Raw genomic sequence first — 13,343 nt, 5'->3', positions numbered from 1 at the left:
AGAAAAACAAGTAGGAGTCACCCACCAGTCAGGACAGCCCCTAAGGTGCCCTGCTTTTAGAAATCCTCCATCTTAGTTTTGGAGGATTCCCCAATAGAATTAGGGATGTGCCCCCCTCCCCATAGGGAGGAGGCACAAAGAGGGTGTAGCCACCCTCCAGGTCAGTAGCCATTGGCTACTGCCGTCCCAGACCTAGACACACCCCTAAATCTAGTGTTTAGGGGCACCCCAGAACCCAGGGAATCAGATTCCTGCAACCTGAACTACAAAGGACGACTGCTGACCTACAAGCCTGCAGAGACGACGGATGACGACAACTGCTTTGGCCCCAGCCCTACCGGCCTGTCTCCAGAGTCGAAAACCTGCAACCAGCGACGCAACCAACAGGGACCAGCGACCCCTGAAGCCTCAGAGGACTGCACTGACCACCAGGACCAAGAAACTCCTGTGAGCAGTGGCTCTGCTCAAAAACAGAGACATCTTTGCAACAAAGAAGCAACTTTCAAAGAACTCACTCTTCCCGCCGGAAGCGTGAGACTTCACACTCTGCACCCGACGCCCCGGGCTCGCGATCCAGAGAACCAACACCACAAGGAGGACTCCCCAGCGACTGTGACCCCGTGAGTAGCCCGTGACGACCCCCCTGGACTCCCCACAGCGACACCTGCAGAGAGAATCCAGAGGCTCCCCCTGACCACGACTGCCTGTAACAAGGGACCCGACGCCTGGACCAAGCACTGCACCCACATCCCTCAGGACCTGAAGGAACCGAACCTCCGTGCAGGAGTGACCCCCCAGGCGACTCTGTCTAGCCCAGGTGGTGGCTGTCCCGAGAAGCTCCCCGCCCCTCCCCATGCCCGCCTGCAGCACTAGAGTGACCCCCGGGTCCCTCCATTGAAACCTATCTAAAACCCGGCCGCCCCGGTGCCGCTGAGGGTGTGTTTTGTGTACCGACTTGTGCCCCCCCCCCCCAAGTGCTCTACAAAACCCCCCTGGCCTGCCACTGAGGACGCGGGTACTTACCTGCTGCAGACTGGAACCGGAGCACCCCTGTTCTCCATAAGCGCCTATTTGTTTTGGGCACCTCTTTGACCTCTGCACATGACTGGCCCTGAGCTGCTGGTGTGGTAACTTTGGGGTTGCCCTGAACCCCCAACGGTGGGCTGCCTATGCCCAGGAACTGAGACTTGTAAGTGTCTTACTTACCTCACAATCTAACCATTACTTACCTCCCCTAGGAACTGTTGATTTTTGCACTGTGTCCACTTTCAAAATAGCTTATTGCCATTTCAACAAAGACTGTATATGATATTTCTTTAATTCAAGGTTCCTAACTTACCTGTGTGGAGTACCTTGCATTTTAAGTATTTACTTCAAATCTTGAACTTGTGGTTTTTAAAATAAACTAAGAAAATATATTTTTTTATATGAAAACCTATTGGCCTGGAGTACGTCTTAGAGTGTGAGTGTACAACAAATGCTTAACACTACCCTCTGATAAGCCTACTGCTCGATCACACTACTACACAACAGAGCATTAGAATTACCTAATTTTGCCACTATCGTACCTCTAAGGGGAACCCTTGGACTCTGTGCACACTATTTCTTACTTTGAAATAGTATATACAGAGCCAACTTCCTACACTTAACAACTGAATTCAGGGGAGAGAACACTGACACTGGGTCCTGGTTAGCAGGATCCCAGTGTACTACAGTTTAAACATACTGTTACCAGGCAAAAGGTGTGGGTAACTATGTCAAAAAGGTGCTACTTTAATACATTTGGTATCAAACATCTCTTATTCATAAACCCTCACTGATTCCAGTGATGGATTTAACAATTCCTGCTCACAGAGGGCGCCTTAGAGGTACCCCTGAAAACCTAACTGAATACTAGTGTAATCAGGAGGTGTACACACATCATACCAGTCCCACCCCAAAGGTGGACCAACTGATGTGGAAACCACTTTTCCCAGCGGAAATGGTCATATAGAAGGTGTAGTCACCCATTGGCTGCTACCTGCCACTCCCTTTAACGCCCCAGAATTGAGTAATCTGATTGAGAATTCTAGCTGCAGATTTCTTACCTTAGAATTTCCTGGTATCAGCTTGAAATCCGGATTTTTTTGCTGAGCAGTACCATATGCACGTCGTTGGGTGGTGGTGTTCGAATCCGCGTGGCGTCTTCAGAGCTGTCTGTGAAGTCATGGTCGTCTATAAAGGCACCACCCTGACACACGTATGTCAGTTCTTTTCCTTCCGCCCCAGATAAGCACAGGTCTGGATTCGAGCTACTCTCTGCCTTTTTGTCGAAGCTTTTTCAAGTCTGTGCGAGGATTATATCAAGGAAGACTGGGTTCAATCCATGTGGTGTATGCTTTCATGTCATGTCGGTGACGGATCCCCATTAGGTATGTCCCTGGTGCCTCAACAGATACCACAACTTGAAGACATGTTCCAACTGCCGGGCCATAGGCCCGAAGGTTTTGAGAGAGCGGTCTGTGAAGCTCATGGCGGTCCGCAGTCGACTTAAATTGGTGCGACTCCTAGGACGTCAAGGACCCAATCGAGGAGGTGGTGGGCCGCTCCAGAAGCCCTAAGTCCTCTTTGTCGGACTCGAGGTCCTCCAGGCACTCGAGGAAGAAACACAAAAAGAAGAACTACTTTGCCATGCCATTCGGCTGACGAAGCATCTCAGGAGCATCGACGTTCCAGGCGCCGTTCTGCAGAACCAATCCCAAGGCTGACTTCGTATTGGACCTAGATTTGCCTACGGTGCCAGTCAGGACTAACCTCCTGACTGAGGTGCTTCAGCCAGGGGTTCCCACATCAGAACTGATCTCACCCTTTAACAAAGCCCTCACTGATGTCCTGCCGGGGACGTGGTCCAAACCCAGTACAGCGGCTCCTGCAAATAGGACAATCGGCTGCCACCATAAACAAGCTACTAATGATCCTAGTTTCTTCACCCAATACCCCACACAAGAGAGCTTGGTGGTCTAGGCCTCCACTTCCCTTCCACTCACCCAGATAGGAAATCTAAGAGGCTTGATCAGCTTGGAAAGAAAATGTTTTCTTCCTCCATCCTGACATTGAGGTCTGTAAACACCTCATGCCTATTGGCCAGTTTTCCCCATACTTTTATGGGATACGGTGGCACAGGTGCTGCCCCAGGTCCCGGAGGGCGTGTGGGACACACTCTCATAAGCTGTTAAAAATGGGAGAGATGCAGCGAAGTTTACAATATGGTATGGTTTGGACACAACCGACTTGCTTGGTAGGTTGAGTTCTTCGACGGTGGCCCTTCGTCACCACACCTGGCTCCGTACGTCTGGCTTTCGGGGGATGTCCAAGCAAGACTTATGGACATGCCATTTGATGGCTCGCGCCTATTTGGAGAGAAGGCAGACTCTGCACTTGAGCAGTTCAAGGACTCTTGAGCTTCGGCCAGATCCTTGGGCCTCTCAGCGCCCGCACACCAGCAGTCTGCCTTTTGACCACTTTGAGGCTTCGGAAGAGGTGTGGTACCACACCACCCTCAAATCAGCTTCTGTCCTCCGTCATCTCAACATCCAGTGTGTGGACGAGGTTGTGGTACCTTCAGACCCAGAGGGTCCAGCCAGATGTCTGCTACCACCTTGCCCCCCTCCTCCACAGAATCCAAGTCCTCCTAATATGATTGTGCAAGACCACTACGCCCAGTTGAGGGAGGATTGAATTTCATCTTCCTCAGTGGCGGGCCATAACATCAGACAAATGGGTTTTTCAGTTCATAAAGAAGGGCTATTCCCTACCCTTCCAGTCTTCCCCTCCCTCTATGCCTCCATTAAAAGAACCGCTTATGGAGGATCATTTAGACCTGCTCCGCGAGGAAGTTGCAGCTCTCCTGGCCAAGAGAGCCATAGAAAGGGTCCCGATGTCAGAAGTAGACAGTGGTTGTTATTCCCGCTACTTTCTGATCCCCAAAAAGAACAAGGGTCTTCGCCCCATTCTGGATTTGCGGGACGTCAATCTCTTCCTCAAAAAGGAGAAATTCAAGATGCTCACTCTTGCTCAGGTTTTGTCTGCCCTATACCAAGAAGACTGGATGGTAGCTCTGAACTTGCAGGATGCGTATTTTTACATCCCCATCCTGCCTACCCTCAGGCGCTTCTTGCAGTGCTCCCCTTTGGTCTCACCAGTGCCCCTCTGGTGTTCACAAAAGTGATGGCGGTGGTAGCAGCTCATCTGCGCAGGTTAGGGATTTTAGTCTTCCCCTACCTTGACGACTGGCTGCTGAGGGTTCCTATACCCCAGGCTCTCGTCACCCATCTTCAGACTACAGCGAACCTCCTGCATTCGCTGGGGCGCTCTCTACATGTGCTGAAGTCACACCTGGCTCCCTCTCAGAAGCTGCCTTTCATTGGAGCTGTTCTGGACACAGTGCAGTTTCGGGCTTATCCTCTCGAGCAGCGAGTCCAGAATATTCAGGTTATACCTATGTTTCAGCCTCTATCCTGGATTTCGGGAGACATACTCTGAGGCTGCTGGGCCTCATGGCCTCCTGCATCCTGTTAGTCAAACATTCCAGATGTCATATTAAGGCTCTGCAGTGGGACCTGAAGTTCCAGTGGGCACAGCATCAGGGAAGTCAATGACACAGTTCAGACATCGGAGGGAACTGCAAAAGACCTGCAGTGGTGGTTAGTGAACTGTGACTGGGTCAGAGGCAGACTCCTTTCCCTTCCTCAACCAGATCTCACAGTAGTGACTGATGTCACTTCTGGGATTGGGCGGCCATCTGGGAGAGGTGGAGATCAGAGGCCTCTGGTCAATCCGGACTCCATATCCACTTATTGGAGCTCCGAGCGATCCGACTGGCATTGACAGCATTTCTTCCTGTTGTAAAAGGGAAGATAGTGCAGGTGTTCACGGACTACCGCCAGGTGGTACTGCAGCAGGCAGGGCGGTGTGGGGTCGTGGACCCTTTGTCAAGTGGCCCTGCATCTCTGGACATAACTGGAATAGCAGGGCAAAATCCTGGTGGTTCAACACCTGGCAGGTTCTCTGAACGCCAGGACGGACAAACTGGACAGTCGTTGCCTAGTGGATCACGAATAGTGTCTCCACCTGGAGGTGGCACAAGGACTCTTTCAGCAGTGAGCAGAGCCTGGGTTAGATCTGTTCGCCTTCACAGAGAACACGCAGTGTCTGCCGTTTTGAGAGTTGGAGTTTCCAAGGCGGCACTCACTCTGCTATGCTTTTTGTCTTGAGTGGAGCTCAAGCCTCCTGTACCCCTTTCCACCCGTACTACTTTTGCCCAGAGTTCTCGTAGGATGCTGGCTCCCTATATGGTGCACTAAAAAGAAGTACACCGTGCAGTGTGTCCAGTAGATCCCCAGTTGGTATTCAGAGGCAAAAGTAGATAATACTAATGCTGTCTTTTGTGGTAGTGTCGGTGAACAGTTACGCTTATCAGAGGGTAGTGCAAAGCATTTGCTGTACTCGGAGGCAATAAATGAGAAACACTTGAATAATAAACCCAATTCCAATTTAGAAAAATAACACTTCTTTTGTATATGTTTTAAAACCAAGAACTTCGTAAAAGAGTAAGTACAGCTTTCGTTATTATTTTTTACAGCCAAGTAAAAAGTTAAAACCTGTGTGGCTTTACGCACAACCCAATCCTATGGAAGGAAAAGTCAGTAATACCTAAAGGTAAGTACAGTTTATTTCAAGGATTCACCTACTGGGGTTAGAGGTGTAGGGGCCCAAGGTCCAAAGTACTACCAGCAGTTGGTCGGGCGCTCCCTGAATTCCACCAAGAGCAGAGTGCGAGGTTGTGGCTGGGCGGTCTAGGGAGAAGGGGGGGCACTTGGAAACAGGCTTCAAAGGTCTACTTGGGGACAAGTCAGAGGGCTCCCAAATGGGGGCTTGCGTCACAAGGGGTCCTAGAGCGAGAAGGCACAGCCCGTTCTTCAGGACCCAGGCCGGGTGGCTCCGGTGTGGGGTGGATAGGACGGCTGGGCTCTGTGCACAAAGATACTCCTCTCGGTTAGGGGCCAACAGCTGGCGGGGCACAATCAAGACTGCTGGGCCACTCATGAAGTGGGTCTCAGTGGTTTTAACTTCCTTCGATGACTGCTTTGTTCTGGTGCAGTGGGAGTACGGAACGGACTCTCTCTGTGGGTGCTTCTTGCAGGGTGTCAGGTACCCTATGGATTGGTGCTGCAAGACTCTGGTTGGCCCTGGTGTCTTCTCACTCAGTGGGGAAACAGTCTGAGTCCTCTAGAGCATTGGTCGGGGCCAGAGAGATTCAAAACGATGGACTGGACTCTGCTTTTCGATGCCTGAGGATTGCAAGGAAGTAGCTCCACTACTCCAAGGGAGTCTGGCAGTGTTTTGTAAGGTGCTGACAGGATAACCAAGGCTTTGTTAGTTCTCCAGCTTTGCAGGATGAGTCACTCTCTCGCGATTGTCGTGAGAAGTGCAGGCAGGGTTTTTTGCCAAAACATCCACAGCTCTTCTACTGTTCTCACCTATCAGTTACTCTTCTTCATCCTTCTCTTGATCCATTAAATCTGAGCTCTAATCAATTTATGGGTGTTACAGGGAGTGCCAGGAAGCAGCCAATGGGTTTCCTACCTTTAGGGTGACTACACCCTCTATATGACCACTTCTGATGGGAAGTGGGCATAACCCTGACCCTAGAATACTAATTCCATCCAGAACAAGATAGAGTAATTTGAAAAGTGGTATCCATATCCTCTGGTCCACCTTAAGGGTGGGACTGGCACGATATGGAAACAACTCCTAATCTTACTAATTTTCCCACCTGTCTTGCCATTAAGAAGTGAAGTCAGGAGAAAGGGATGGTCTTCTCCGCCATCTGGAGGGACCTGAGTTGCATAACGAGGGTAGCTGGTCCTTTGAAATTTTCTGCCCTAGAATGTCCATCCTGCCTGTAAGAGTTGAGAACTTTGTTCCTGGCCTCCGAGAGAGCTGGCTGTCACCTTGGGAGGTCGGAAATTTGTCTAGTGTGGCTGTGCTGGTTTAGACCAGTCAGTCAACACACTAGCAGTCAGGTAGGTTTTTCGGGGGCACCTCTAAGGTGCCCTCTGGGTGCATGTATTCATAAATCTATCACTGGATTCAGTGAGGGTTTATTAATATAAGATGTTTGATACCAAACATCCCTATTTTCATCATTTAGCTGGGGAACTCGTATTGACCAGTGTCCAGCACATGCACTTAAAATGGCTTCCCTGTCCACTTACCATATCTAAGAACCAACAAAGACATAGGAGGGGCATATCTGCTCATGCAGATAGGTCCTCACCTGTGATATAATGCACCCTGCCTTAGGGCTGTAGGCGTTTTGTAGGGGTGACTTAAAAATAAGTGGTAGAGAGTCTGGTACATAGTGACAGGCCATGTTTTCACTTTTGTCCGTACCAAGACCCGCAGCCTACAATGGCAGCACTGTCTGCTTTTGGTGAAAGGTCCTTGAGGGTGGCTCAAATCGTGCTGCAGACCTTAGGGACCTTCTTTGTACCTAAGGCCCTAGGTACTCGGGTTACCATTTACTAGGGAGAGAGGGCTTATGGTTGTACCATTTAGAAGTAACAACTGTGCAATTTAGGGAAAGAGATCAGGGCCTGGTAGGCAGAAACCCATTGCACTTTAAGTCGAAATCAGATTGGCTAAAAAGCAACCCCTGGAGGGTTGCAGGCTCATTCTACAAGAGCGTCAGCTGCAGCCACTGTATTGGCATGCAGAGTTCCAGTGCTGGACATCTGTCAGGCAGCAATGTGGGCATCCTTGCATACGTTCACCAAATACTACTGCCCGGACAGTCAGGTCCGAAGGGACGGGGTACTTTTCCCGTTCAGTCCTGCAGGACATCCTCGTATGATCTTGGTTTGCAGACCCACCTCTGGGGATGATATTGCTTGGGTATCTATTCTAAGGTAAGGAATCTGCAACTAGATGTCTCTGTCAGATGAACAAGTTACCTTCAATGACGCCTTATCTGGTAGAGACAATATCTAATTGCAGATTCCTTATCAACCCACTCATCCTCCCTGCTCTGTGAACTGATTTCTCGGGACAGGGACTTCCCTTATAGGGCCCTAGTTTTGATGCACCAGTGGTCAGTGTATTTAATGACTCCGCACTTCTGGTGTCGAAAGTTGTGAAAATAAACCGACGTCATCATGCCGGGATTGTTCCTATATAGGACCTGTGACGTCATATCCGGCGCGCGCAACCCAATGACGAATGCGGAGCCGAACGCCGCCACCTGACGGCGTATAGGGGTACTGCTGAAGGAAAATCTCAAGATCCAGAATGACTCCTGGGGGAAATTTAAAGGTAAGGAATGTGCAACTAGATTTTGTCTCTACCAGATAAGTAACTTGTTAATTTTGCCCTCTCAGGTTTTTCAGTTTCTCCAGTGCCAGATCCCTCACTAGTCCAGCTGGCTTTTCAGCCCTTTAGTTCACCGTTGTTAGAGACAATGCCAAGGACAGCAGGAACAATGTGCTTCTCAGTACCCAACCCATCTAGCATCCAGAGGCAATAAAACTGCTTTAGTGTGTCTTAGCCAGCACTCGGACACTGTGTCGGAGGCAGGATCCTATATCTCCTTCACGTTTTGCAGGCCATCACTTCAGATAAAGAGGTCTTCCAAATTATCTATGGGAGCTATGCCTTCTCGTTTATCTCTACCCTACTGCACCACCTTCAGAGAGGCTGACGGAGGGCCACATGTCCATCTTGCGATGGAGATGGTGCAGGCAATTTTGGCCAAGGGGCCATAGAAAGTGTTCCTGCCTTGGAAATTGGAACTGGGTGTTAATCCTGCTAGTTCCTTGTGCCACAAAAAAGGATAGAGGCCTTCATCCTATTTGGATCTTCGCACTCTCAATGTTTCCCTGCAAAAGGACAAATTCATGATGCTCACTCTAGTCCAGATCCTGTATACCCTAGACTCCAGAGCCTGAATGGTGGCATTTGACCTGTAGAACGCCTATTTCCAAATTCCCGTCTTGCGGGCCAGGAGCATGTGGTGTTGGACCTGTAGAACCCCTTTTGCCTTATCCCTGTCCTGCTATAGCCCCTCAGCGCTACTTGCGGTTTGTGGTGGGGCAGGAGCCTTTTCAGTTCTGTGTGCTCCGCTTTGGTCTCACCAAAAGCGTGTTCCCAAATGAGGTGGTAGCACATATTTGGAGGTTAGGGGTGCCATTCTTCTCCTACCTCGATGACTGGCTATTGAAGACGTGCTCACCCCAGGGAGTCCACAACCACCTTCAGACTATGGAGAACCACCTGTCATCTTTGGGGTTCACTACTAACATTACAAAGTTGCACAAGACCCCTTCTCAGATACCCCCCTTTCTGACATGTTTTGGTTTTGTTCCTTTTCCCCAGGAAAGAGAGCCCAGGACATTCAGGCTGTGATCCTGATCTTTCAGTCTTGGTCTTGGACTTCAGTGAGTCAATTCTGAGGCTGCTGGGATTGACGGCTTCTTGCTTCCCGCTGGTCGAGCACTCCAGGTGGCATATGCGGGCTCTGCATTGGGCTCTGAAGTCCCAGTGGGGCCAACATCAAGGGGATCTCTCTAACCATGTCCAGATTTTGGAGGAAACTGTGCAGAGACCTGCAGTGGTGGTTGCTGGACCTTGATTGGGACAGCGGAAAGACCCCTCTCCCTTCCCCACCCAGAACTAACAGTGGTAATCGATGCATCACTTCAGAGATGGGCGGCAACCTGGAAGAGGTGGAGATCATAGGTTCCTGCTCTCTGGCATGGGCTTGGCTCAATATCAAACTCAATATCAACTCAGCTGCAGGCTGTCCACTTGCCATTGAAAGCCTTCCTTCCGCCGCCAAGGGATGGCTGGTAAAGGAGCTCACGAAAAACACAACTGCCTTGTGGTATTTCATCAAAAAGGGCAGAATGGGTTCTAGGGCCCTGTAACAGGAGGTTCTGCGCTTCTGGAAATGGCTAGAACAGCAAGGATCTTTTCTGGTGGTGAACCACCTGGCAGGATATCTGAATGACAGGACGAACAAAGTCAGCCAGTAACGCTTTGCAGATCACTAGTCACAGTTACACCTTGAGGTGTTGCAATGGGGGGAATCTTAGCACAATCTATTCTCTCCATCAAAAACGCACAATATCAGAAGTACTGTGTGTTGGAGTTTCCAAGGCGTCTCGCTAAGTGACTCATTCCATCTAGAGTAGACCTTGCGAATCCTGTATTCCTTTCGGCTGATACCTCTTCTTCCCCGAGTTTTAAAGAAGTTCAAAAACATCCAGGCCCGACTCATCCTCGTGGGCGCAGATTAGGCACAGAGAGTATATCATCCAGATGTCCTGGGATTGAGCAGCCACCCATCTGAAAGGACATGTTGTTGCAGCAACGGGGCAGAGTTCTTCACACAGGCCCTCACAGTGTCCACCTCATGTTTGGAGATTGAGTGGTGTCAGCTGAACCCCCTCGACCTTTCTCTAGAGGCAGTGTATGTCTTCTTGGCAGCCACCCATCCTGTGACAAAAACTGTATATCCCTGTTGTTGGAACAAATTTGTTGTTCGGTGCAGTATATGCCACATTGATCCCTTCCAGGCCAAGTTGTCTGATGTTTCATTATTTGATTTGTTTCTCTCCCAGCAAAGCTTTGCTCTGGGCACAGTTGAAGGGGTACCTTTCGTCTCTTTCAGCCTTTTTACGGTGGCCGGACTAGCTCTTCTTTTTTAAATCACTGGTTGTGATGCATTTTTTGTGAAGCCTACAACACTTGTTTCCGCCCTCTCACTTTGTCATGCCAGGGTGGGACCTTAACTTGGTCCTCGCATATTTGATGTGTACTCCCTTCGAGTCTTTCCACATCTCTTATTTGTGGCTTCCCACCTTCAAGACGGTGTACGTTGTCACCAGGACGTTGCAGCTGCGAATGAGAGATCTGCAGACTCTGTTAGCCCCCATATATCACCTTCTTTCCAGAAGATGCAAGCATCCTTCTTGCCGCAAGTTGCAATGCAGTTCCACATCAGTCCAACCATCACCCCACTAGCATTCTGTGGTCCGCCTCACCCCTCTAAGGAGGAGGAGAGACTATTGCTAGGACCCAAAAAAGCACTGAGCTTTACATTGATCGAACCAAGGACCACTGGATGGACGGTAGCTCTTTGTGGGATTTACTGGTGGTAAAAAAAAATAAAAAAAAGGGAAGGCCATGCAGTAAAGAACCATCTCCCTCTGGATCGTACTCTGTATTAAGATCTGCTATACACTGGCCAAAAAGCAGCCTCCAGAACAACTGCACTGTCATTCCAAAAGGACCAAAATTGCTGCCAGTGCATTTGCATCTGGAGTTACTATTCAGGAGATCTTTCAGTTGGCTACGCAGGTATCACTCCATACGTTCATAAGGCACTATTTCTTGGACAGCCAGGTTTACAGAGAGTATGTTTTGCTCCCTCAGTCCTATAGGACTTTTCAGTTTGAGCCATTTCACAGGCACACCTTATAGGTACTTATCTGCTATCTTTTCATAAGGAGAGGAATCTGTGGCTAGAAGTCTCAGTCAGAAGAATACGCTACCTACCTTTGGTAACGCTCTTTCCAGTAGAGACTCCAGCTGCAATTCCTCACTGCCCCTCCCATCCTCTCGGTTCTGTGCCTTGGGATTTGTCCATTAATAAGATCCCAAGTCTAGGAATCTGCTCACTGGTCACAACCAATATTCTTTTGGGGCTCTGTGTCTGGAGGCACGGACAGCCTCAAAAGTAGCCGACATCAGCATGCAGAAATCTCATCCTACATAGGCCCCGCTCGTCACTTCCAGAGCTTAATAGCATCAGTGCGGAGCTGCACTGCACCACCTACCAGCACATAGAGGTACTGCTGTAAATGTTTACAAATTCAGTTGATGCCTGGGGAATCTTCAAAAGGTGAGAAATCTGTGGTTACTGTCTGTACCAGGAGTGTTACGAGCGATAACTTGTTCTTTTAAACAAGTGATAGTGATAAAAACTTTCTTTATTTCTTGTGATATTGTTATTTGGACTCGTCCAAACTCAGCCCATCTCCTCCCTTTTTCTGCCCTTAAATATTTTATCTCCTCCTTTTCTCCCTGCGGGTAAGAGGGGGTACTTGCCAATACTCATCTTTTGCCTATTCATTACCTGTTTTTTTTCTCTCTTCCATTTTTCCTTTTCTTTTCCTTCTCTTCCCATATATACCTTTCACTCTAAGTTACTTGATTTCCTCTTCCTTTTTTTCTTTATTTTTGTATTCCTGTTTCCCCCTCTCTATTTGTGTATCCTGCTTATCGATTTCTTTATCTTTTTGTTGTAGTGAGTATTTAGGGGTTCGGTTTTCTGGGGTGTGGTAGTTTGAAATGTCATTTTCAAAAGGTTGAATTTCAAAGTAAAAAATTGCTTGTGTTGGGGCAAAAATCGCAAGATTTTATCATTTTTAATTTGCTTTTAACTCTTATTTTCTTTCTTCCTTTCTAAATCCTTCTCAAAGCTGGAGGTTCACGAAGCTAAGCCAGTGCCAGAAAACCATCCACAGTGGGAGACTGCCATTGAGGGTGATGAAGATCAAGAAGACAGTGATGGCTTTGAAGAGAGTTATGATGAGGAGGAAGATGATGATGATGATTAAACAGGACTCTGAACGGATTTCAATATTTGCATACCATTAGTTCTAATATTGGGACTGTTCCATAAGCCTGAACTGCATTGTGACAAGGATCAGAAAGTTCAGTTGAACATCTCACAACTGATCAGAGGGTCCTATATTACTTACCCTTGGAGCTCAGATGTCCGTTGCCATTGGTACTAATCGGAAAGTGCTTAATGGCTGAAAGCCTTTAAGTGCGAAGAGCTGTATTTATTTCAGCTGCTGGAAAAAAGAATAAAGCCTTTTTTAACATAAATGTCCAAAATTGTGGGCTGTATATTTTTTATTGTGCCGTCAGCAGAAAATGGAAGACAATTAATTGCCTCTAAGAACAATCATTTACCAAACAACCTATTGTTAGAAGTTTATTTTTAGAAAATATTTACATACGACTGATAATAAAAATGTATCATTTTAAGTAGCATTTGGACAGTTTCCATCCTTGGTAAAGTTTATAACAATATTCATCCAAATAAATGCTGCCATAACATCAGAAAACGTATCACACCTCATAGCTTACACTATTATCTTCTGCTCTTTTTGTTTGACCATGTGAGTATGAGAGGCTGGTGACACATTCCATTCCTTTCACATGTCACTCGATGCCTGAAATTCTTTTTGTGATAGAAAAGTTGTTGCTGACTTTGTAATTAAAAATTGTCCGTA

General features: G+C 48.2%; 1 protein-coding gene across 1 annotated transcript in view; it reads left to right on the top strand.

Annotated features, from left to right (window-relative positions):
• The window catches only part of SEC63 (SEC63 homolog, protein translocation regulator), a 620,356-nt gene extending 607,423 nt beyond the window's left edge, over nucleotides 1-12,933 (top strand). Inside the window, exon 21 of the mRNA XM_069235447.1 lies at nucleotides 12,522-12,933. Coding sequence (XP_069091548.1) covers nucleotides 12,522-12,659 — 138 coding nt within the window. The 3' untranslated portion in view covers nucleotides 12,660-12,933. The remainder of the gene's footprint in view (nucleotides 1-12,521) is intronic.
• Nucleotides 12,934-13,343: the final 410 nt, after the last annotated feature.

Source organism: Pleurodeles waltl, chromosome 5 (assembly GCF_031143425.1).
Source record: "Pleurodeles waltl isolate 20211129_DDA chromosome 5, aPleWal1.hap1.20221129, whole genome shotgun sequence".
Lineage (NCBI taxonomy): Eukaryota > Metazoa > Chordata > Amphibia > Caudata > Salamandridae > Pleurodeles > Pleurodeles waltl.
This window is presented reverse-complemented; position numbering and strand designations above follow the sequence as displayed.